The sequence below is a fragment of the Geotrypetes seraphini genome, chromosome 3 (assembly GCF_902459505.1).
Source record: "Geotrypetes seraphini chromosome 3, aGeoSer1.1, whole genome shotgun sequence".
Taxonomy (NCBI): domain Eukaryota; kingdom Metazoa; phylum Chordata; class Amphibia; order Gymnophiona; family Dermophiidae; genus Geotrypetes; species Geotrypetes seraphini.
The window spans coordinates 33,344,710-33,371,144 of NC_047086.1; the positions used below are offsets into that span (position 1 = coordinate 33,344,710).

The following is a 26,435-nucleotide window of genomic DNA, read 5'->3' on the forward strand; positions in this document are numbered from 1 at the left end:
AGAGGAAGAAAAAAATATAACAAAAGCGCGAGCGGGAAGGCAAAAAGTGATTTCAACGGCCGTTGAAAAAATACACGCGTCTTCTTCGCTCCGCGGAAACGAAGAAACTGGGGACCACGCACTCCTCCGTCGGGCGGGAAGGCACTCGCGCACGCGCGGTGCGGCCAACTAGAAACTTCTAGTTAAAAGGTCCGTACCGAGGGCTCCGTCGGTGACGTCACCCATGTGTTAAGAATATGCTGCCTGCTTGTCCTGGGATAAGACCCTCTGTCTCAACAGTTTAAACCCCAAGGTGATTCTTTCCCTGACATTTTTTCCAATTCCAGCAGAGGGAGCCGGGGAGTAGAATTCCAGGCTTCCCCTCCCCCTTTTCTGCCCAAGGCTTCCAACCGGAAATGTGTTCCAGCTGGGGAGGTTGGGCGGGGCTGTAAACTCCTGAACCTAAAGTCTGAACAGGTAATTAGGGAGGGGGAGGGTTGGAGAGGGAGAAACCAGTCCCATGAACAGTTCCCCCTGGCTAGCTCAGGACTAGGAGCTCTGCAGGACCCTGAATGGCCTGAAGGCATGGAGCTTGGAGAAGCCGAGGCGGTGCTGGCTCCCAGTTGCTCTGAGGATCCCCAAGCTATGGAATTGGGAGTGGAACCAGTCCTGGAAGGACAACCTATGGACATAACTGTTTCCAAAGCAGTTCCCTGCCTACCTGACTCAGAGGTACAGCTAGTTCAATGAACTTTGGGATACTGAATTGTTTTGGAACTTTCTGGCTTTTTTGTTTGTTTGTTTTGCCAGTGTGGTGGGGAATTTTGCCCCACGTTTGAGGTGGGATTGAGGGCTCTTTAATGTGGCATATATCAGCACGTGGAGCACACCACCTGGCCAGCCTTACTACCGGCTGACATAGGGCAGTGTTGGGACACTGCTCCTTTTTGGACAAATTTTGTGTGTCTTGGAAAAAACCAAAAAGGACTGTTTGTGTTTTTCTGCGTAGTGCAGCCAAGTACTTTAAAGTTAAGACTCCAGAGTACAGAGTCTTCCCTTTGCCTTTCTTTTGGAGCTGTTTGGATTTATGATTTTGGCAATATGTGACTAAGAACATTAAGCTGTTTTCTTTCTTGTTTGGAAAAGCTCCTTGATTTATTTGAAGGATTCGGGACCAAGGGTGTTGGCCCCTTCCTATGGTGGAATTTAATAAATCCAGTCCGGATTTTCATCTTGACTCCTCTGGTTTTTGTGTTGGTGGAAATCCTGAACCACTGAGCGTATATCCTGACATTCCTTGTGTATCCTACCTTAGGTCACAAAGGCATAATTATCGTCCCTGCCTTCTGGGGCCCCTTGCCCTAAGGGTGCGGACGACAACTTGGTATCAGGAGTGGGATTATTTATTGCCTCCTGCTGGACATATTGGTGAACTTTGGCTATTGGAAAAAAAAAAAAAAACGTTTTTGAATTTTTTTTTGTTAGTTTGTTTTGTTGTTCCTGTATTAAGAGCTGTTTTTCCTCTCGTATATTATTAACACCTTTTATTTGTTATTAGAAGCCATATTATAAGTTGGCACACAGAGGGCCAATTTCAATATGATGTCTAACTCAGAGTTTAGACGTTTCGTGGAGCGCACACAAAATTCCAGTGCTCAATTTCAAAACTGCAAAACATCTATCTTGGGGGTTGTTGGTTTTTTTTTTTTTAATGGACGTGTTTGTGCTCAGTGCTTCTATCTGAGCCTTGTGGCGAACAGACTTGTACGGTCTGTGTCCTGCACTTTGCGAGAGACCAAGAAGAGTGGCTAAATCCAAGGAAGAAACAAAGACTGACAAACTTGTAGGGTCTGTGAATCGCACATGGCAAGAGAAAGGTGAAAGTTCAACAACACCAGTGTGTTGATCATTTCATTGTCACTCTAACAAATCGATTCTGGAAGACATCAAACAGGCTATGTCACTCAAAGCCTAAATGATGAAGTTACAACTTTCTTATTTTGGTCACACCATAAGAGAGAGATCACTGGAGAAGGACATCATGTTTGGGAAGATCGAAGGAGCCAGGCGAAGACGGCGATGTGCAATCAGATGGCTGGACACGTTGGAAACAACCATGGGGATGACGCTGGGGGACCTTTCCGGACTAGCACAAAAATGATTTCTTTTTAGATATGCAATTCATCAAGTTGAGTTGATGGCACCTAACAGCAGGAGGGAGGTAAAGGCATCTTGATTGGTAAGTTAAATACTGTCAGCAATACACCACATATCATCCCCATCATGGTTGACATGGTGGTGACTTCACAACCAGCATTTAATCATGGGTGACCTGGGCCTACAAAGAGTGGTGGGCAAGGTTCTGATCATCTTGTTGGGCAGACTGGATGGACCATGAAGGTCTTTTTCAGTCGTCATTTACTGTATTACAGGGTATTTACTATATTACTGAACCAGATCTCCCATATAAGGATATATTTTTCTTACATGGAAGATCTGACCCCTAGCAGTAGTCATGCCATTTTGAAGGCAGTGACAGATAGGGTAGGAACGATTGGGCATTGCTAGTTGCCCAGGAGCATCGGGTTATGGCTTTGTGGCTTGGTGCTACTAGGCCGTAAGAATAAAGTTGATTACAAAGTGGCTCAGAACCAGTGTTATTCCTCTAACATGGGATCCAGCAACCTGTGGTACCAGGATCCCACAAGTTACTGAATCCCGTGGACCATTAAGGTACGGTAAAGAGTGAAACTTTATCGCACCTTGATGAATTCTCTCCTTAAGGCAGACACGTCAAACTCTGGCCCACAGGTCAAATCTGGCCCGCGGTGTGCTGAAATTTGGCCTACCAATTTCAAATTTTCCCTGAAGCTGGACCACCGGTACAAGTGCCGCTCATCTGTAGGTTTGCGCCGCATCATCTATAGGTTCACAAGGCCTGCAGAGGATCGCTGGTCGGATATAGCGATCCTAGCAGGCCGCCTTAGCCTCAGCTGCACGTTCCCTCTGGCACGGTCCCGTATGTCAGCGGGACCGCACCAGAGGGAACGTGCAGCTGAGCTACGGCGGCCTGCTAGGATCACTACAGCCGACCAGCAATCCTCTGCAGGCCGCTTGAACCTACAGATGATACGGTGCGAACCTACCTGGAAGAGTGTACAGCCCACAGAACAGGCATGAAATACAGGTAAGGAAATAAAACTACTCGTTGCCAAATGTAATCTAACGCCAATTACGACTTATTTAGTGTCAATTTACATTTGCTTATGTTCAATCAAATTCAGTAGAGTTCTTGAATGTTCTCATTGCTGCAGAAGAGGGAAAATAGACTCAACAGTGAATCATTTAACTTTCAACTTTTCACATGTCCGTCTATAGTTAACTCTATATCTTCATGAACAGCATTGCTTTTATCTTTATTTGCATTTTACCAAAATCATACAAGTGTTACACTTGAATAAGAAACTTAAGGAAAGTTCTCAATCATTCAATAGGAAATTAAATAGTGCTTTATAGATCTCAATAAAAAAAAGGGCATGTAAGTACATAAGCCTGGGACCAACATGATTTTAATAAAGACCAGACAACAAAAGTTAGAAAAAATAATTTTATTTTCTGTTTTGTGATTACAATATGTCAGATTTGAAATGTGTATCCTGCCAGAGCTGGTGTTAGACAGCAAGCGTGAACTAGGACCTACAAGAGAGAGCAAAAGTCTTTGTATTTATTTTGTTTACATCACAGAGCCGGCGTGGGGTTGGAGAGGTTGTAACCCTAGACTTCTACTAAGACTAAGGGGTCCTTTTATTAAGGTGCGCATTTAGCACATGCTAAATTAGTTAGCGTACCTGAATAAAAGGACCCCCTAAGTATCATAATAAAAAATTTGGCCCGTGACTTAACCTATGTTTTAGATTTCGTCCCCTTATGTGATTTGAGTTTGACACCCCTGCCTTAAGGTGTACAGTGAGATGTATCCCTAGGATATCACAGACCTTTCAAGGAATACTATCGGATACATTTTGGAGGTCAGTTTAGAAATATCTACGTGCGGAAACAACAGCATATATCTGTAGATTTGTTACATGTGCAAATACCAATTTCAAAAAAGCAACTATTTACATTTGTAGATAACAGTGATGTGGAGATTTCAAAGGGACACGTTTTGAGCTTGAATTGAATAGGCAAAAAAGTGCACAAGCATTTCCCATTTTAAAATGAGAATACATGAATAGGCAACGTAATTTCTACATTGACCTTTGCTCCTCCTCTGAATCACACATGAAGGTCACAATCTTTAGTGTGCATCTATTGTATGGAATATGTTTTTTCATTTTTATGTCTGCTTTTTGCTGCTATGCGCTATGGTGGACTATGACAAGGTGAGCCCTATCACAGTTATTGGGGGTAATAGGCTACTGAAACTGGAGTTCCTGGCTCATGCATCACTTAGGACCCTTATGCACATACCCCTAAAAAAGAAGATAAAATGTACCTTTTGTTGATGAGTTCACTTGCTTTCCTCAAGAGATGCACATGTTGGATGCTGTTTTGTCTATTGGTACGGTTTCCCACTTGCTTTCTGTGCAGGGTATTTTTTCTGGCGCCCTACTCCGATCATTTTTGGTTGATTTTTCTCTCTTCAAGGAAGTCAAGTGTTTGGAGATTCTGCTACACCCTGGCGAAAAGAATGCTAGGAATGATTAAGAAGGGGATCACAAACAGATCGGAGAAGGTTATCATGCTGCTGTACCGGGCCATGGTATGCCCCCACCTGGAATACTGCGTCCAGCATTGATCGGCGTACATGAAGAAGGACACGGTACTATTCAAAAGGGTCCAGAGAAGAGCGACTATCAGTTAAGAGGCTGGAGGAGTTACCGTAGAGTGACAGATTGGAGAAACTAGGCCTCTTCTCCCTTGAAAAGAGGAGACTGATAGGGGACATGATTGAAATATTCAAGATAATGAAGGGAATAGACTTATTAGATAAAGACAGGTTGTTTACCCTTTCCAAGTTAGAGAGAACGTAAGGAAGTTCTTCTTCACCCAGAGAGTGGTAGAAAACTGGAACGCTCTTCCGGAGGCTGTTATAAGGGAAAATACCCTCCAGGGATTCAAGACAAAGACAAGTTCCTGCTAAATCGGAACGTATGCAGGTAAGGCTAAGTTTGTTAGGGCAATAGTCTTTGACCGCCGCGTGAGCGGACTGCTGGGCACGATGGACCACTGGTCTGACCCAGCAGAGACAATTCTTATGTTCACAATCTTGAGGCTCTCACCCAGGAGGCTACTTCTCAGATTTTTCAGTTCTTTAGCGTGTCTTATCTTTTTTGGCCATTTTTGAATCTACAGGCAGTCCCTGGGTTAAGAATGTCCGACAAACGTACGACTCATACTTATGTACCGGGGGGGTCCTGCCTCTCCCTTCCTGTGCCAACGTGCCCCCCTCTTCCTCCTTTCCTTTCCAAATGCGACCCTCCTCCTCCCTTCCACGTCCCAACGTGCCCTTCACGTTCTTCCCTCCATTCTGAGATAACACTAGAATCAAATGTTTTTCTTTATTTTGGTGAAATGTTCAAGTGCTGCAGTGTACATGTTGAAAGGGGAATTTCTGTGGATGCAGAATATTTGCTCAAAATGAGAACCATAACACCAAAATGGTTTATAATATTTTACTTTGGTGTTATAAATTGCACTCCAGTTCTTGCATTTTCTTTTGGTTCCTTTGTGTGCGAGCACCTTGGATCTTTTTTGTAGAATTTATTTTTTAGCCTGTCCTCCCAAAGGAGCTCGGAATGGTTTACAAATCAGGTACTCAAACATTTCCCTACCTGTCCCAGCAGGCCCACAATCTATATGATATTCCTGGGGCAGTGGAGGCTTAGGTGGCTTACCCAGGGCCACAAGGAGCATCTTGGGGCTTGAACCCACACCGCAGGGTGCTGAGGCTGTAGCTTTAACCACTACACCACACTCTCCTCTATAACACCATTTCAAATCCAATATGCATTGTCAGGACGTGGTATTTTTAGAGACCCATGATACTGTATATCAGGGCTGCCCAAGTCCGGTCCTCGAGATCTACTGGCAGGCCAGGTTTCCAGGCTATCCACAATGAACATGCATGAGAAAGATTTGCATACCAAGAAGGCAGTGCAGGCAAATCTCTCTCATGCGTATTCATTGTGGATACCCTGAAAACCTGGCCCGCCAGTAGATCTCGAGGACCGGACTTGGGCAGCCCTGCTGTACATAATTAAACTGCTACAATTTTTGCTGCATATAAACAGCATTGTGAAGTATCCTTTTTTTAAATCATCTAACCCAGGGGTGTCCAATGTCGGTCCTCGAGGGCCGCAATCCAGTCGGGTTTTCAGGATTTCCCCAATGAATATGCATTGAAAGCAGTGCATGCACATAGATCTCATGCATATTCATTGGGGAAATCCTGAAAACCCGACTGGATTGCGGCCCTCGAGGACCGACATTGGACACCCCTGATCTAACCGTACTGCCCGATATTCAGTGCTATTTAACTGGCCAGGAATGGCTCCTGGCCTTTTAAACAGTGCTAAGTGCTAATATTCAGCATGAGATAGCCATTAATATTAGTACTTAGCAGCCATGTTATGACTTAGCTGACTATCCATGAAATTTAAAGCGTTAACCAGATAAATTTAGTGACCAAATCGGGACATGTAAATAGGTGGTCTATTTTTAGCCACCATAAACTTAGCTGGCTAAGTTTTAGAGCGGCCCAAAATAAACCAGTCACCAGAAATATCCATGGTCAGTGCTAATCATGGGAGTTAGGCAGCCTATCTCCCGCAGTCTGAATATTAAGCTCTTAGAATAAAAGTTGTTTTTTTTTTTTTTATCTTGGAGCAACTGCCATTTTGAACCCAGGCCAGTATCAGGATGGGAGTGGAGGGGGGCCACTTCTGTCTCAAAACAACAAACCATTAAGGCGACATGGGGTAAAAACCCTGGGGGAAGGGGTATTGGTATATTTTGGTAAATTGCTGCTCTGGGAGTATGGTCTTTGATGGAGGGGAACAGCCAAGGGGGGGAGGGTGCTTTTGGGAAGAGGGGGATTGGGTGGGGGGACACCACTGTGGCTTAGTGAGTTATTTCTTTGGGTTGAGGCTGCGCTACCAGAATTCTGGTGCCATAACTACCATGGCCGCAACTCACCCTACTTGCCTTAAGCCACTAGACTGGGATTTTATTTTATCATGCTGGCTGTTTTAACAAGTGATAACCAATATCCATGAGTCAGTGCTATTGGCACCATAAAACCTGCATTAGCTGCTTAATTCAGCTTAGCAAAGGAGCCCCAAAATCAACCCCCCCCCCCACACACACACACACATGCACGCACATACATATTACATCCCCAAATCAGAGAACCTAAGCTACAAAGACGCTAGGGCAAACAAAAAAGACTCTGAAACACAATCCATATAGAAACTGTTATAGGTCCAAAAATATATTTACAGTCTATTATAAAGATTACAAATGGAGGTGTCTATGTATTGGTAATATGCTAAGTAAATACTTTTTACAGATTCTTCTTCAAAAGGAAATTTGTAAAATCACATTGTTGAGTTTTGTTTTTTTTTCTAATTAAAGAAATAAATAAAAGGCCAAAAACAATGTACAATGATCCAAAAGAGAGAGAGAAAAGAACCAAGGAAAACAAATCAGACTGAGTTTTCTGTAGCCGTCTTTGGTCCTAAATGTGGGAAGATAACATTATGTAGCTCTGAAGATACCTGTTTCATTTTGTGATGCTCTGTCAGTAAAATAGAAAAATATAGTGCATTTTCAGTGTATTCAGAGCTCACTACAGAGATAGTGTGTACAAAAACAACACAGTATAAATAAAAATTTACAAGCTTTACAGAGGAACATTTACAATTGTTTTGTAGACGCCCACATTATCAAACATAACCACTGTATGACTGATCCCTGGGATCTCTCTGTCAGAGTGTTAGACAAACAACCCAATTCTCTTTGGAGATACAGCAAATCATTTCTACGATAATTTCTAACTTTTCATTCTCTCTCTTTTTTTTTTTTTTTTTTTAAAGCAGTTCTCTTCATTTATAAGTCTGGTATAGACTATGATGTGTTCGTCTGTAAAGACACACATTCTTATTGCTTATGACAGTGTTCAACACTTCAGCACAAATTAATTTAATGGAAATTAAGAAACAAACAACAACAACAAAAAAAAAAAAGATGAGGCTTTTTTTTTCACGCTCCCTGTATAAATCAGAAACACTGAACAAACTTGCCTTTTGCTCGTGTTCCAAAATGGAGGACAATACGGTGCAACGCATGTGTGCACCTGAAGCTATAACAGCTTGGAAAACTATGCAATGCCACTTGCATCATGCTCCTTACTTCTAATACAAAACTTAAAGGCTTACGCTTAAAATATGACTGCATGCAACCGAATCTCTTATAAGATGGTTATCCCTCTCCAATTTGGTAGTGCAGAACATTGAAAAACTAATTCTGTGTGCTCAGATTAAATATTAGCTAACACTGAGGGCTCCTTTTACAAAGGCACGCTAGCGGCTTTAGCACGCACTAAGCGCACGCTACAATGCCTCTCGCGCTGGCTGCAACCGCCTCCTTTAAAGTAGGTGGTAGTTTTTCACCTTAGTAAAAGGAGCCCTGAATGATTCTATCCGGTTTCACGGACAGACAGTCCCTCCTCTCCCTAGTCTTCGATGTCAAACAGAATGCCTCACGACTTCTTACAGATGCGGATAAATTTTCTTTTATTAAAATCATTCTGCAAATTGTGTATTATTTGTTAAAGGTGCTTGGAACAAATCGGGGCTCATTATTGCTTCACTTGCTCTTTTTAGACATAGCACATGTCGGACATTACAAAAATATAAAAAAATAACGCCACTCTTTTCGACCTGCAATTTTCTGTCTACCTGCCCATTATCAAACAATATCAAAACAGCATTGACATAAACAGATTCAAAGAGTACAGAAAGGGGATACTGATATATATATATTTTTTTTTTTATAGAAATGCATTTTCAATCATGCTGTGTATGCTTCCAGAAACTCAAGAATCCTTCAGAGATCTCCCCCCCAAAAATAAAGAAGTCATACTATCAGCACTAAAAAGGTCCAAAGATATAAACTGCATACTAAAAGGAAGGCATTTATGAATAATAAGCAGAAATGATAAAAAAAAGAAGATTCATAAATCACAGATTTCAGGAAAATATTTTGTTGGATTTAACAATAAGACTGTGATTTAATGTGACAAATATAATCTATTTTCTTATATTCTTTATGCGTAATACCTTTTAAAAAGTCTTTGTTGATAAAAAGGAGGTTAGAGAAATCAAAGTGTTTTTCATTGTTTTGTTTTTTTTTTGTTTGTTTGTTTTTTCAGGTAGTACTTTTTTTTTTTTTTTTTAAATAGTCACTGCTGTTTCCTAAGCCACCGCTGGTGGACTCTATTTGCAATTTTTAGGTGGCACTTGGGAGTTCAAGTCTGTAGGTGCTTGTCCACTCTAGGAAGTAGTAAAGAGGACATTGGAGATCAAGTGTCTTCTAGCAGCTGTTCATGTGGTACTGAAGGCCAGTGCTGTTGTCTGAGTTTGTCAGCTCCCTCATAGGGGAGAAATGTCTATCAAACTTGGATGCCAGTGCCATGTAAATGTAGCATTTGTGCTCTCATAGTCTGAATACTGCTTATGATTTTCTTCTGATGACCCACTAGAGTGATTCCTAAGCTCAGTACATCCCTGTAAAATAAAGAAAAAAAATAAAATAAAATATGCATGTTTATTCTGTCTAAAACATGAGAAAAAATAACATTGCTTAAGGAACTGCACATTCCACTGGTCTCAGGTCAAAAGCGCGCCGGGACAAAGGCGCACCCAGACAATTGAGCGCAGCGCGCGCTGCCGCGCCGCTCTAAATTACTGTTTTTAGCGCTCCGACAGGAGGCGTGGGGGGGAACCCCCCCACTTTACTTAATAGACATCGCGCCGCGTTGTGGGGGCGTTATGGGGAGTGTGGGGGGTTGTAACCCCCACATTTTACTGAAAACTTCACTTTTTCCCTGTTTTTAGGGAAAAAGTTCAGTTTACAGTAAAATGTGGAGGGTTACAAACCCCCAAACCCCCCATAACGCCGGCGCGATGTCTATTAAGTAAACTGGGGGGGGTTCCCCAACAAAACCCCCCGTCGGAGCCCCTAAAAACTGTAATTTAGAGCGGCGCGGCGGCGCGCGCTGCACTCAATTGTCGGCGCGCGCTTTTGTCTTTCGCGCCGTTGTCTATGAACCCATTCCATTTTGTAGATTTAAACATAACAAAACTAAAATTAAAATGCCAGGTTCTAGATCATTTTGTACAAGAACACATCCCCATACATTTCTCAGATGTTAAGACAGCTTGATTTTAATTGTGGGATGGATTGTGTTTATATTGTGCATGTTTTTTCTTGGAAATCGCCTAGGTTTAGGCGGTGTAGAAATTTTTTAAATAAATAAATACTCTTTAAAGTTTTGTGAGATTGAATTCCATGTGATAAATGCTAAATAAAACATTAGCCATTTTGATGGCCAGACTGAACCATAATTACTAAGCATGCTTATGTTCTAATGTTCTTATATGATCAAGCAAAAAGAAAATTTAGAAAGCAGGTTTTATTGACATACATAAATTATTGTCACATGCATAGTAACTGCTAAATGCTTGTGTTAACTGTTGAGGCACTGCAAGCATTTTGGGGAGGGCTACCATCCAGCTGACACAGATAAGGGTTTGCTACTTTGCATGAATCGCCTGGCAGACGAAGCTAATTGTGTTGCACATTAAAGAGTCCTTGTAGTAAGGCATGCTAACTGATTTAGCGTGTGCCAACAATCAGTGTGCGCTAAATTCTGCTCCTATACTGTATAGCATTTATCGCGCATTAACTGTTCTGTACTATCAGTCATGTTAGCAATTAGGGCCAGATTTTCCAAATGGCACCGATGTCGGCGGCTGCCTTAAAAGCAGCCACCAACTGTGTATCAATCACTGGTTTATCCCCCCTCTTTTACTAAGGCACGCTAGACGATTTAGCGCACGTTAATCGATTAGCGCACGCTAAATTGTTTAGTGCGCCTTAGTAAAAGGACCCCTTAGAGACTTATGCCTCCAGCAAAGGTAGATGCCTGGGTTTTCAAGGACTACATGTCCAGCGTCTACCTTTGACGTGAATAACGCCTACACAGGTGTTTTACAGCACCTAACATCGCTTCCAGTGTTAACCATGCCTACAGTGGAATTAGGCATAATTCCCGTGCCATTTTTTTAGGTGCCTTGAAAATTATTTGAAAACATCATTTAAAAAGTGTTTTTTCTCATATGTGGGACTGCCTAGCTTACTAGAATGGGATGGAGGGAGTGTTGGCCATTAAGAAAATAAAATTTGCAATACTGCTTGGCTGAATTGACCATCCCATCTGGAAAAAAGATTCAAAAGAGTAGTGAGATGTGAATGTATGAACTGAGGACCAAGTAGCAGCTTTACAGATCTCATCAATAGGAGTGGAACGTATGAAAGCAACTGAAGTTACCATAGCTTGGACTTTGAGGGCTGTGACACGACTTCCCAGTTGCAGCCCAGTCTGAGCATAACAGAAGGCGATACAAGCCGCCAACTATTTAGAAATATTTTTTTGGATACAGGACATCCAAAATTATTAGGATCAAAAGAGACAAAAAGTTGAGGAGATGCTCTATGTGGTTGAGTTTTCTGTAAATAGTAAGCTAATGCTCATATGCAGTCCAAAATATGAAGAGCCGTTTCCCCAGGATGAGAATGAGGCTTAGGGAAAAACAGACCAGTCAATGGTAAACCTCTCACTGCTCATCCTTTTGTGTTCAGATTCATAAAAGGACTTTTCAATGTCAAACCACCTCCAGTGGTTTGGGATCTTAATGTGATCCTTGCTGCTTTGATGAAGCCTCCTTTTGAAACAATGTCTACGGCTTATCTCAAGTATCTTACTTGGAAACTGTTTTTTCTCATCTCCCTAATTTCAGCTCGACGAGTCAGTGAGTTTCAAGCACTGGTGGTTCCTCCTTTCACAGTATTCCACCATTAACAAAGTAGTGCTTCGCACCCATCCAAAGTTCCTTCCTAAAGCCATCACTGAATTCCATTTCAATCAATCTATTGTACTCCCAATGTTTCTCATGATCAGTGAGCTTTTGAATAGCATTTTCTATAGAGTCCCCAAATAGCTCATCACCCAAGCATGGAATGTTAGCCAATCTATGCTGGAGGTTGACATCTATATCGGAGACTCTGAGCCATGCCAGACATTTCATTGCCACTGACATAGCTGAGACTCTAGAAGATAATTCAAAGGAATCATAAGCTGATCTTGCCACATACCTTCTAGCCAGGGTGTGAGAGATGTGATGAAAATCCTGTAATTGTTGAGAAGGAATGAACCTATCAAAAGAAGACAATTTCTTAACCAGAGTCTTGATTTAGCAGGAAATATAGAAATTGTAGTTTTGGACTCTGTTGTCCATAATGCACCCTTCACGTCCTGGTGGCACTGATGCATAGATTCTGGATGGAGTAGATTTTTTCAAAGTCGAATCTACCACCAAAAACTGATGCTGGAGTTGCGGTTTATCATAACCAGGAGAAGAAATGATTTTGTATAAAGAGTCCAATTTTCTGGGGGCCATGATAATAGTAAGGGGTTTCCCAGTTCTTATGAAGAGTCTCCCTGAGAATACAATGTAATGGTAATCAAAGAAGTTCTTTAGGAGGTTCATCCTAGTCCAAAGCCTCCAAATATTCAGCACTGTAGGTAGAATCAGCTTCTAATTTGACTGGGAGCTCTTTACCTAATTGCCGAATAAATTTGTGAAGGAGTCTTTCAGTAGGAGACTTAGTTCTTTGTGGAGACTTTTGAGGAGACTTGCCAGAAGTATTGTCATAAGTCTCTGTAGTGGACTCAGGGCATCATCCACAGAGTCAGACTGTAAATCCAAATCATAAAAGTCTTTTGGTGAAGGGGTGCGTCGAGATCAATGTTGACATTGAGCCCAGTGCCGATCTGATGACGATGTATGATGTGATTTCCTTGTACGCTTTGTAGAACGGGAAGAAAAGCAATGCTTGCACTTCAAAGTAGCTGAAGATGAACAAAAATGAGTGGACTTGGATCATTGAGATGATGAGGAACAACGCTGATGACTCAAGGAACTGGATGGAGAACGGGCTCTATGTGCGGTGCTTGTACATGGAAGATCAACACTGTACCGAAGATCCAGTATCGGTACCGCAGGACCTTGTGGCCTTATGCTCAGGCTGGGTTGGTACCAATGGAGTCAGTGTCGGAGTAAGGAGTTTAAACATGTCACTGACTTGGAACAGGGCTTCCAGCTTTTCCTGGTACAAGGGCACCGGTACTATTTGGCATTCTGCTGGTACCATCGGTGCCTTGTCTGGCCTTGGAGAGGGTGAATTCAAAGAGAATGCACACCTCCATGGAGGAGAGGCCAGATGCAAGAGCGATAGTCGCTTGGTCGGCATCAAGGGGCTCGATGCAATGTTGACCTGCGAGACCTGTTGGGAAGCTGGTGGCTTTTTAGCTGGCTTAACTGATGACGCCGACGTGTAGAAGGCTGTGATGTCTTCTCGGTGTCCATACCTGTGCCGAACAACTTCTCTTGTTGGAGTTTATGACTCTTAATAGTATGTTTTTGCAGGGTAGAACTCAATACATGCCAACTATATGGTCAGTGGTGGAGATTTGCCACATGTGAGAATATTCTGCCTGCTTGTCCTGAGATAATCTGTTTTACTACTTGGGACCTGGGTTGGTCACTGTTGGAAACAGTGATGGCTTGATGGATCTTCAGTCTGCCTCAGGTTGGAAATTCTTATGTTCTTATTATAGTTATTACTTTTCTAAAAGCTGACATACGTATTCCAATATTAAAATGCAGAATAAAATGCTTTCTTTCTTCCTTTGTTGTCTAAGCATTTTGGTATTTCATATTTTTGTTCCCAGCGTCCATTTTCTGCTTTTCTCTGTTTTTTTCCTGTCTTTGTAGGGTCTCTTGTTCATTTGACATTTCTTATCTCTTCATGTCTATTGCTCAACCCCTCCCCCCCCCCGCCCCTTACAGCATTGCCCTTCCCGTGCTGGGCCACTCTCGTTCTCATAGTCCCTCTCTCATTTACACCCCTTTCCAGCATAGCCTGGTTCCTAGAATCCCCCCTGCCTAGCATCACTTCTCTACATTCCCTCTGCTTGAGTCCCCTCTCACTTCCCTTCCTCCATCATCCCTTGCCCAGAGTATTTTCTCCCTGTCTCTCACCTGACATCCCTGCCCCAGTCTGACATCTCTCCCGTCTTATCCTCTCTTCTCATTGAGTCCTTATTTCTCCTCACCCCCTCCACCAATCCAGCCTTTCAATCTTTTCCCCTCTACAATGAAGGGACACATGTACATCTTAATACATCAATAAATTAATATACCTAATCTTAAAAGAAAAATGGAACACACAATTCAGACAATTGCAAAATCCCTTCCCTTCCCCTCACCCCACACCAACCCAGTTTTTCTTTATTAAACTATCAGTACACTGCCAGCTCTCCTTCCCCATCTCTCCCTATCCCTCCCTTCCCCTCCCCAGTTTAGCATCTCTCCCTCTTCTTGTCCCTCTCCTCTATCCCATGAGTTTGTACCAATAAGGACAGCATTTCTTCTTTTCCCCCCTACTCCCTATTCATCTTCTGGGTCTGGCAGCTCTCTTTTCTCCCCCACTATGTGTCAAGTTTCAAGTTTAAGTTTGTTTATTTTTTATACACCGTCTATCAAAACAAATGTCTAAATGGTGTGCAATATAAAAAAATTATAAAAAAACTTCCTCCCTCTGGGTCCTCAAAAACCAATGAGCCTACTCCAGGCTCCCTGCTCCACAGTCTAGCAGCTATCTCTCCCTCTCATGGATCTCCCTTTTTCCACTTCCTTCCCTCTCCAGATCCAGCTTCTCTCTGTTTCGTCCCATGCACAATCTAATCTAATCTAATCTAATCTAATCTTGGGTTTATATACCGCATCATCTCCGCAGATGGAGCTCGACACGGTTTACATGGTTAGGGAAGGAACGGAACTCCAGTGGAATTATATAAGTATGAGAGAAGAGAGGTTGGTGTGAGAGTGCCAGGAGCGGGACGGGGTTACGTTCTGGAGAAGAGCCAGGTCTTCAGATGCTTACGGAATGGTAGAAGGGGGCTCAAATTGCGGAGAGGGGAAGGGAGACTGTTCCAGAGCTGAGTGATTACATATATGTAAAAAAAAAGGTGGGACCAAACAGAGAGAAGCACCAGGGCAGCCGGAAGCAGTGCATCTTTAGTGTTGTCCATGACTCGTTTTTTCAAGCATTGCAAGGGAGGAAGGAGTGCCGCTAGAGCCGGGGAGGGAATAGAGAATGGAAGAACCATGGGAGGGAGAATTGCCAGTGTGCAGGGCAGTGGGCAGGAAGCCTGTAGCAGGGGAAACCCTCCCCCCCAAAAACCTGGCTTTTCGGATGCCAGTTTTAAGGGTCTGCTGACAGCTGATCTGGCCATTGCAAAACCAGTCAGTTGGCAACCTTATTGATATTACTGTGCTATCATTAGGACATTATTTTACCGCTAACCTCATGTATTAGTAATTTGGCATCATTGTATGAAAATAGTACGAGCTATAATTTTTAAATATGTCTTTGCAGTATCCCACATTGTAACTATACCCCTGAATACACATTCATAATTTAAAATCTTCTCCCTCCCATACCATTCAGCTTTATAAACTGCGCCTGACCTGTACACCTGGCAAAAGTAGAACAAGTAAAATACACCGCTTTTCAATTCACAGTCAAAAACCTAACTTACTCTATAGTCATTCTGGCTACTAATTCCAGGGAGCTGTAGCCTGCTGCAGTGAAGTTGTCCTTATACTTTTCCATTTTGATGGCTTCTAACCAGTCTCCCACTGAACAAAACGACGTGAAGTCGAGAGTGCTCTGATCCAAAAGAGGGCTGATTGGTCTAAGTAAAAGAAGTGACAGTGAAGGATTGTTAGTTGTCAAAATCAATGTTAAGAAAATTTGATTACAAAGAGCCCTTTTAACCAAACTGTAGTAAGGAGTGACCTTTGCATGCTCTTATGCGGGTCATTTTTCTGTGTTAAGGCAATTTTTATTGCCAGAGTAAAATGGACGATTTTTGTATTTTTCCCTATTAATTGCTATGCACTAATTTTCCCATTAGCATGTGACACCTTACAACCAATACTAAAAAATACATTTTATCTTTTAACGCATGGCTTTCACACATATATGCGAAAATTGCTGCGGGATGCCTGAGTGTGCCCCGAGATAAGTCATGTTTTGCTGTGGTAAGCAATTTAAGGGCTCCTTTTACAAACCTGCACTAGCGGTTTAATGCGCGTAATAGCGTGCGCTAAACCGCCGGCCGCACTAACCACTACCGCCTTCTCTTGAGCAGGCGGTAGTTTTTCAGCCAGCGCGGGGGTTAGCGCGTGATGAAAAAGTCACGCGCGCAAAACCCGCTAATGCGCCTTCGTAAAAGGAGCCCTAAGTGGCCAGCACCCTTTCCTGCCTACTTAAATCATTTTGAATATTGGGTCCATATGATCTAAAGGAAAGGAGGGAGAAGGGAACATGATGGAGACCTCATAAGTATAAACAATGCACACAAGGGAAACATTATGAGGTCCTTTTATCAAGCTGTGGTAGGAGTTAAACTGCCTGCCGCGCTAGCCGCTAACGCCTGCATTGAATTTTTTAGCCGGCCGCGGGGGTTAGTGCATGATGAAATGTCCGACACGCTAACCCTGCAAGCGCGGCTTGATAAAAGGACCCCTATGTAAAAAAAGCTTTAGTGCCCATTTACTTGACAATTTAGGAGCTTCTCGAGAGGACAAATGGGTTTCTTACAAATAGTACTAGATCAAGATTTTGCTGTCAGATATGAGAGTATCTTACGTCTTTTGATAGGATTGTGGACACTCTTCACATTGAGAGAAATACATTTAAGAGACATCTATGTATAAATGGTTGTAGATTTATTTATTTATTTTTTTAATCTTTATTCATTTTTAAACTTTCAATAAATGTAACATACGATACAATTATTTTCTACTTTAACATAACTTAATATATCAACAAATTCAAACTCGCATCCAATATCCCAACTCCCATATACCCAACATTTGTTCTTAAACATTAACAATCATAGAGTGTTCCCTCCCCCCCTCCCCACCCTGGACGTGTATGCAAAATGGGGGAAAAAAAATTATACTGATTCTGTACAGTGTTTTGTTAATGGCTCCCATATATCCCTAAATTTCTTAAAATGACCCTGTTGTATAGCTATTGCCCGCTCCATTTTAAAGATTTGGCACAATGAATTCCATCAAAAATTGTAGTTCAGCCGATCCCAATTTTTCATAATCTGCTGTATGGCAACCCCTGTCATAATGATCAAAAATGTATTATTATTAGTCTCATTGCAGTACCAAATAACACAGTGTCATATGATAATGCCATCGGATTTTTCAGCAGATTGTTCATTGGCCCCCAAATGGATTTCCAAAAACTAATTATCAATGGACAATAGAATAATAGATGATCTAATGTCCCAGCTTCAAGATGACAGTGCCAGCATCTATTAGACTTAGAGCTATCTAATTTTTGTAAACGAACTGGGGTCCAAACTGCTCTATGTAATAAGAAAAACCAAGTTGTCTCATAGATGCCGACGCTGTACATCTCATCCTCCAAGCCCAAATTCGTGGCCATTGAGATGCATTAATTTGATGCTTAATCTCAATGCTCCAAATGTTACGCAGACCATTCTTTGGTTTTTTATTCAAAAATCCAGATATTAATTTATACCACTGTGCGGTCTGGTGTCCCAGGAAGTTCACCTGAAAACATAAGACCGGCAGACTATATTGACCAGTTAGATTTTTCCATTCAGGGAACCCCTCCTGAATGGCCTGCTTCAACTGCAATAGAATTCTAAAATAGCACTAGTTACTTTTCACCAAGGGTATACAGTCAATATAGACCAACTCAAAGGGTGGACCAAAACTTACATTACATTACATTACATTAGTGATTTCTATTCCGCTTGTGCCTTGCGGTTCTAAGCGGATTACAAGTTAGAAGACTGGACATTTCCAGTAGCATTGCAGTACATATAATCAAGAATGCGTTAAGTTACAATTGTTGTTCTGGACTTTTCCAGGATAAATTGGTAGTAGATAGTAGATAGTGATAGGTTGTTTAGACGAATAGAGATAATATTGTCCGGATTCTGTTGTTTAGACGAGTAGAGATAATACTGTCCGGATTCGGGTGTTGCTGGTGGTGGTGTTTGGGTAGTCATGAGAGCATTTTCTAATACTTTTGTGAGGTTATGATGATGGGAAGTGTTTTTTGAAGAGATGAGTTTTGATTTCTTTAGTAGATTGGTGATGGTAGTATCGATCTTTGCTGCCTGTGTCGCTAAAAGGCTGTCATATAGTTTCTTTCGTCGTGTTCCTTTGAGAGGGGGGTGAGTGAATAGGCTCTGGGTTCTCCTTAATCTGTGTGAGAGGTTACGGTGTAGTCTGTTGTTTAGGTAGCTGGGTGCTGTTCCATGTATTACTTTGTATAGTAGACAGTAGAATTTGAACTGGGATCTTGCTTTTATTGGTAGCCAGTGTGAGTCTAAGTATGCTTTGGTGATGTGGTCATATTTGCCTAGTGAGTAGATGATTCTGAGGGCTGTGTTCTGAACTGTCTGTAATTGTTTTATCATGTAATTTGGGCATGATAGGTATAGGCTGTTACAGTAATCTACAATACTCAGTACTAGGGATTGTACTAATATCTTGTATTGATCTTTGTTGAAGAATTTTCTTATTTTTCTTAGGTTACGTATTGTGAAGAATGCTCTTTGGATGATTTTGTGGATTTGAGACTGCATTGTGCAATTTCTGTCTAGTAGGATTCCCAGGATTTTGAGTGTGCTTTGCATTGGGTACTTGATTGTATTTACTTCTAGTTCTGTGAGAGATGGTTTTTTTTCCCTTTCCAGTAGTAGGAATTTAGTTTTTTCCGAGTTCAGTTTTAGTTTATGACTTGACATCCATTTTTCTACCGTTTCCATTATCATTTTCAGGTGGTTTGTGGATAAGGGGTCTTGAATATTAAACTTAGTCACCCCTTTCATGCCCTGGAGTACTTATAGATTTTACCCCGATCCTCAGCGACACCACTTGGAGCTCAAAACAATCTCATTGCTCCAAGCTTTACGTGTCAATTTGTCACTGGATCGATCGTTTATATTGTATTATTTGTATTTTTTTTAACTTTTGTCTGTTCTATATGTGTCAAACTTCAATATTCACATTTTGAAATAGTTTTAAGCATATCACTTAGCTTAGTCATGTGGTCTCTGGCAGGGGATTAACACCGACATGTTTCGCTATACAAGCTTTATCAAGGATAACCCCTGTTAAAAAACAAAAATTAATAATGTTCAAAAGGATAGCTGTCGAGGTCGCCAATCTTAATGGAACCAGAACAACTAAAGATTTCTTACCTCAACATGAATAACCGCCAACCTCTGACCACTATATCAAGAGAGATGGCGTCGGCGTCTTTTACAGAAATTAAATAGAGCAGAACCCGGGACAACTGTACCCACGTGATTACGTGGTCAACAGCATCACGGGACTACTTGCCGGATTTAAAGCTACAAGCTCGAATTATTATAGAAGAGACTGACAACCACCCAGAACAGAGGAGCAGAGATGGATATATGTTCTAGATACAGTAACACCTAAAGGCTTGATTGGGGAATTAGAGTGGGGCACGTTAATCTAGTCTGTGTTCTGGGTGGTTGTCAGTCTCTTCTATAATAATTCGAGCCTGTAGCTTTAAATCCGGCAAGTAGTCCCGTGACGCTGTTGACCACGTAATCACTTGGGTACAGTTGTCCCGGGTTCTGCTCTATTTAATTTCTGTAAAAGACGCCGCCGCCATCTCTTTTGATATAGTGGTCAGAGGTTGGCGGTTATTCATGTTGAGGTAAGAAATCTTTAGTTGTTCTGGTTCCATTAAGATTGGCGACCTCGACAGCTATCCTTTTGAACATTATTAATTTTAACTTTTGTTTTTTAACAGGGGTTATCCTTGATAAAGCTTGTATAGCGAAACATGTCGGCCTGCCAGAGACCACATGACTAAGCTAAGTGATATGCTTAAAACTATTTCAAAATGTGAATATTGAAGTTTGACACATATAGAACAGACAAAAGTTAAGAAAAATACAAATAATATAATATAAACGATCGATCCAGTGACGAATTGACACGTAAAGCTTGGAGCAATGAGATTGTTTTGAGCTCCAAGTGGTGTCGCTGAGGATCGGGGTAAAATCTATAAGTACTCCAGGGCATGAAAGGGGTGACTAAGTTTTGGTCCACCCTTTGAGTTGGTCTGCTTCAACTGCAACCATCTATAGCTTTGTGATTTGTTAAGACCAAATTTGTGTTGCAATCGTGAAAAGTCAAGCAGTTTACCATTTAATATAACATCATCCAAAGTACGTATTCCTACCTTCATCCAATGCTTCCAGATGACCTTAAATCCGCCAATTTGACATGCAGCTCCTGATTGGTGAGGCCCGACTTCAGTACAGGAAGAGGCAGTCGGAGCATACCGCGAGTGATTTCCTTCACTCGCCGGCGCTCTGGTTGCTCTCTCCTGTCTCCCCTGCTAAAAAACGTATTTGCAGTTTTTCAACATTCGCGGGGGTTGCTGGAACCGAATCCCCATGAATATCGGTAGAGTACTGTATATATCTATCTATCTATATATGTGTGTGTGTATATATATACTGTATATATGTGTATGTATATACATATATATACAATTTGATGAACATAATGTTGGAACCTTAAAGCAAAGGTGTTTATGAGCTGGGATCTAATGTGAAAGCTGCTGGGTTTGTGCCATTTATTTAATCCACATTTATGGTTCTAAAATGGCAGGTAAATCCCTACAGATATTTTGGAAAAGGCTGGAAATGAACACATCGTGGCTTGGACAACTCAATTCTGATCTTGACGTTCTACCGTATGTAGACCAGGACTTCACGTGTATGAAATAAAAGGCATAATTGCCCTAACAACCATTAAATGTAATCACAGGCATATGTCTTACCTACTGTAGGTCCCAAGAGGAGTTTTCAGACTGTTTGGGTTCCGAATCATTTTGTCCAGAATACCAACGATCTGCTCAAATTTTGGTCTTTCACTTCGCTCTTTTTGCCAGCAATCTAACATCAACTGGTGAAGACCTGCTGGGCAATCCATTGGTGCTGGTAAGCGATAACCCTCTTCAATGGCTTTTATAACCTAAGAACCCAAGTACAATTGTTTAGTCAAATAGAAATGCATGTTAAGAAAGCATTAACACTCGTACATTTGAAACCAAAACCCAAATGGTATGTCTCAGTTATTCAAACTCCTTTAACAAATCATTCTTTATATTGCAAAATAGTCTAAATCTGAACCATTTAAGCTACAAGAATGCCTAGAACAAATGCTCATACAGCTGGGAGAGAGGCCTAAGATTCCAGTTGGCCCAGGTGCCTATGGGAAGGGCCTTAAGTGACTGGGTCAATCAGGGCCTTAGGCCCCTCCCCGGTACATCCCACAATGCACCAGGAAGGGGGAAGACCCACCATTCAGTGCAGGTGGACTTGCCGGCCAGAGGGAGAAAGCATCCCTTCAGCCGGCCACCTAAAGAAGGTACTGGTGGGGTCTGGGTGGGCTTGGAGGGAGGGGGTTGGGGTGCTGGAGAATGTCTGGGGGGGGTTCTGGCAGGAGGGACTGGGTATCCCTCCTGCTGATGATCTTTGGGGGGGTTCCGGTAGGAGGGACTGGGCATCCCACCTGCTAGTAGGGGGAGGACGGGTTCCCTGCCGCAGACGCTAAAATGATCACAGCAAGGAGAATCCCTTGCTGCGATCAGTTCAGCGGCTGTGTCTATTTGAAATGTAGGCCAGCATTTTGCTGGCCTACATTTCAGGTGTCTAAGGCTGCCTAAGCACGCCTGAGGCCACTTCCGGGCGAAACCACGCTCACGCCTAGCCTTGGGTGAGCTGGTGGTAGGACGCTTACCGCCACCTACAATCCGGACACTATTTATAGAATTTGTCCCAAAATGTTCTTGGATACGTCTAAAAAGCTGTTTTCATTATCAGCACTTGGACGACCTGTCTTAGGCTATCAGTGGTATATAAATACTAATATAAATAAATAAAAAATCTGACCGCTGTCTTGAATCATCTGTAGTTTGTTCAGGAGAGTAGCGTTTTAGACCCAAATAGAGGGAGTTGTAATAATCCAGCTGGGACAGTATAAGCATTTGCATTAGCGGCAAAGTGACACTCTTGAAAAAAAGGCCTGATAAGTCTTAGTCTTTTCATATTGTAGAACAGTGGTCTCAAACTCAAACCCTTTGCAGGGCCACATTTTGGATTTGTAGGTATTTGGAGGGCCTCTGAAAAAATAGTTCATGTCTTATTAAAGAATTGACAATTTTGTATGAGGTAAAACTCATTATAGTTTATAAATCTTTCCTTTTGTCTAAGTCTTAATAATAATATTGTAACTTGTAGCTAAAGAGACATATGATCAAGAAACTGTTTTATTTTACTTTTGTGATTATGGTAAACATACCGAGGGCCTCAAAATAGTACCTGGCGGGCCGCATGTGGCCCCCGGGCCACGTGTTTGAGACCACTGTTGTAGAAGGTTTTCTTCCTTAGGTTGGTTACTTGAGATTCATAGGATAGAGTTGAGAATGACTTCTAGTACCTTGGACGTCTTGTTGATATACAGCATGGATCCTGAGGTTTAGAGTCCATGAACTAATAGATTGATCCATCCATCCTCCCATGCTGAGTTAAAACTTGTTAATATACACCTTTTCAGCCTTAGATACCCTGCCACTCACTAAGACCCTCCTAATTAAATATAGCATGTAAACTGGAAGACAAACCCAATTCCACTGTGAACAACATTGGTATCCAACTAGTATACAGACCCCCATACTCCCAATCTAATTGAACCACAAAATTCTAGAAATAATATCAAGCCTAGCCTGCCAATACTCCAGACTGTTTATTCTTGGAGATACCAACATATCTCTCAAGTCGACTACCAAAGATGCCAAAAAACTTCAAAAAAATTGCTAGAAGACAGCCAAATCACCCTTATGCCATCAACCTGCTCACATCTACACTCTCAGACCTCACCTCCAATGTCAAATGGACACTGGACCCCTAGTCAGACAACTACCTCCTTAACTTCAAACTGAACCTTGCAAAAGGAACAATAAAAACCCCAAAAGAGGAAAACTGGTATGAGGGAAAACAAATCCTACCACTTCTGGAACAAAGTTAATGAATCTCTTACTACCTAATTGAGCTGTACACATACAATGCTATCAAGCTGGAACACCTTCATTACCTCAAACACCTAAGACACTATTAAACTTGTTCATCGTGTCCTTGCTGGGGTGAAGTGTTCATCACTGATCTTGTTTGTGAATGAATGATTCAATACAAGCTCAGATTTATTAATTTGGTGTGCAAAAATCAAATAAAGAAAAGTACTTATCTTTAGCCTGACGGCTACCCAGCTGTTTCACTGCCAAGTTTTTTCAGGGGCTATGTCTCTTCAAAATCTCACCTCAGCCTCATTAAACTTGTGAGGTGCACCACTCATGGCGCTCTTCTCACATTGCAGGCCACTTTTGCAACACTCACACCGCAGGTCACTTTTGCGGTATAAGAAGAGCGGTATGAGTGGTGCGCCTCACAAGCTTAATGAGACTGAGGTGAGATTTTGAAAAGACATAGCCCCTGAAGAAACTTGGCAGTGAAACGACTGGGTAGCCATCGGCCTAAAGATAAGTGTTCTTCTTTATTTTATTTTTGCACACCAGATTTATAAATCTCAGCCTGTATTGAATCATTCATTCACAAACAAGACCAGTGATGAACACTTCACCCCAGCAAGGACACGAAGAACAAATTTAGCAGTGTTTGAGGTCTTGGAAAACAAGTGTTTGAACTTTGCATCAGTTTGTTCTTTGTCAGTTGTTAGTAAACTAGTTTAACAAACTGTGTTTTTCCACATACAGTTCGGACACCTCCATTACCAACACCCTAGGCATCTTTGCCCCGCAACACCCATGCAAAATAAAATGAGTTAAAACCTCCCCATGATTTACTGAAATACTGAAAACTGAAAAACAACAGTGCTGAAGTCTTGAAAGACTATGGCAGAAAAGCAAATCACCCGAAAACAAATCTCAATGGAGGAAGGCAATAAACAAATACAAATACAACATCTGGGAGGTTAAGAACTACCAGGCCAACATAATTGAAAACAAAACACTAGACAACAAAAAGCTATTTCATCTTGTACGGAGTTTAACGACACCCCGTAAATAAGACACCACAGGGCATCATAACCATCATAGGACATAGCTGACTTATTCCTCAATAAGACCAAAACGGTTCAAACAGAAGTTGCCAAAACGACTATCGCAACAAAACCCAACACAACACACACGTGAAAATCCAGTGGAACCCAGCAACGCTGACCAAATATGGAACTACTTCACCCTACTATCAACCACAGAGACAAAAAAGTTTACTAATTAAGCTTTCCACTTGTTGCAGTTCCCTGGACAACTGTCCCTCCTACCTTCTCTCTTCTGCACCTGAAACAATTATCACATGGATCACCAGGTTTCTACATTGTTTCCTAAACCAAAGCCAACTTCCAGAGGAGATGGGAAAAATAGTACTCATGCCAATACCTAAATCACCAAATGCAGATCTTTCTAATCCTCAAACTACAGACCCATTGCTGGCATACCCATACACACCAAAATACTAGAAATCCATGTAAGCAAACAACTTGCAACGTATATTGACCAACAGTCCTGCTTACATTCCTCCCAATTTGGATTCCTGCTACAGGAGTGACAGGTACCGCACTGAATTGGTTTAAAGATTTCCTCATAAAAAGAGAATACCTCGGTAAGAAAGATGACACCTTCTCCAACAAATGGAATACCTACTGTGGTGTACCCCATGGTTCATCACTCTTTCTTATATTATTTAACCTATTTATGAGCTCACTTGGAGATATTAAATTCAATGATGAGTGCATACTGTCATACGCAGATGACATCCTTTTCCTCATCCCAACAACTGCAAACTAATATGATACAACCCCCCAAAATCTCAGATAACATAGTTAAAATACAAACATGGGCAACCAACAACAAACTAAAACTAAACACATCTGAAATCAAAATTCTTAACTTCCATACTCCACAACAGTCAGCTCCAACAAACATCATTCTCCAGTCAGAAAATACCCTTGTAGTTGACAAATCCTCCAAGGTTCTAGGCTATATTCTAGACTCTACGCTATTAATGGAGCCACAAATCTCCATCCTCTGGAAGAAAACCTTCACCATGAAACAATTGAAATTAATCAAACCCTACTTCCATCAACAATACTTTGCCCTGCTTGTGCAGATAGTGATCCTTTCTCAACTAGATTACTACAACTCCTTTTACAAGGGTATCAATTCTACCCTTATCCGCAAACTGTATCTCATACAAAATACGGCAATAAGACTCATTTTCAGACTGAAAAAAATATGGCTCAATCTTTAACTACCTCAAACAACTTCATTCGCTACCTATCGCCTCTCAAATAAAATTCAAAACATCCTGCATTATGCACCACATACTCAACGGAAACTCTGCTGCACCCCTAATTCACCTACTATCCTCAGCATGGTCCATCTCACCCAGAAATCTCAAGAGAATACAGTTAAACCTCCCCACAACAACTAAAATCTCAACTATAAACATATATTCCACTCAATGTTCACATTCTCTAGGGTGAAAGTTGGAACGATCTCCCAACTGCCATCAGAACTGAATTTAACTATACCAAGTTTTGCAAGAAACTAAAGACCTTTCTCTTCCACTCAGCTCTTCACATCCATCAATGCCAAACAAGACCCAAATCCAACAGACTCTCAGAGTAATAGATGCATGGCACCACTCTTCAGCCTATTACCAACAGGGAACCAAGTACTCTGCTAACACTGGATAACGAATGAAACAGACTCTACCTTCCTCATGACTTGCTTCTTCTAACTATGCTAACTCTTCTGTCAGACATGCTCCTCCCCTTATGTTCTTTTAATGTACCTCCCGCAACACCTTAAAGTTGTATCAAACTCCCTTAATTGCACAACATGTCTTCTCCATCTCTTCA

The 26,435-nt window shown here is 41.7% G+C and overlaps 1 protein-coding gene across 2 annotated transcripts in view; it reads right to left on the minus strand.

Annotated features, from left to right (window-relative positions):
- Positions 1-9,384: 9,384 nt before the first annotated feature.
- The window catches only part of EPHA7 (EPH receptor A7), a 393,019-nt gene continuing 375,968 nt past the window's right edge, over positions 9,385-26,435 (minus strand). For both annotated transcript variants that reach the window (XM_033937544.1, XM_033937543.1), the window contains exons 15-17: positions 21,277-21,470; positions 15,929-16,084; positions 9,385-9,767 (exon numbers count right to left, since the gene is read on the minus strand). In XM_033937544.1, the coding sequence (XP_033793435.1) occupies positions 9,653-9,767; positions 15,929-16,084; positions 21,277-21,470 (465 nt within the window). In that variant the 3' untranslated portion in view covers positions 9,385-9,652. The remainder of the gene's footprint in view (positions 9,768-15,928; positions 16,085-21,276; positions 21,471-26,435) is intronic.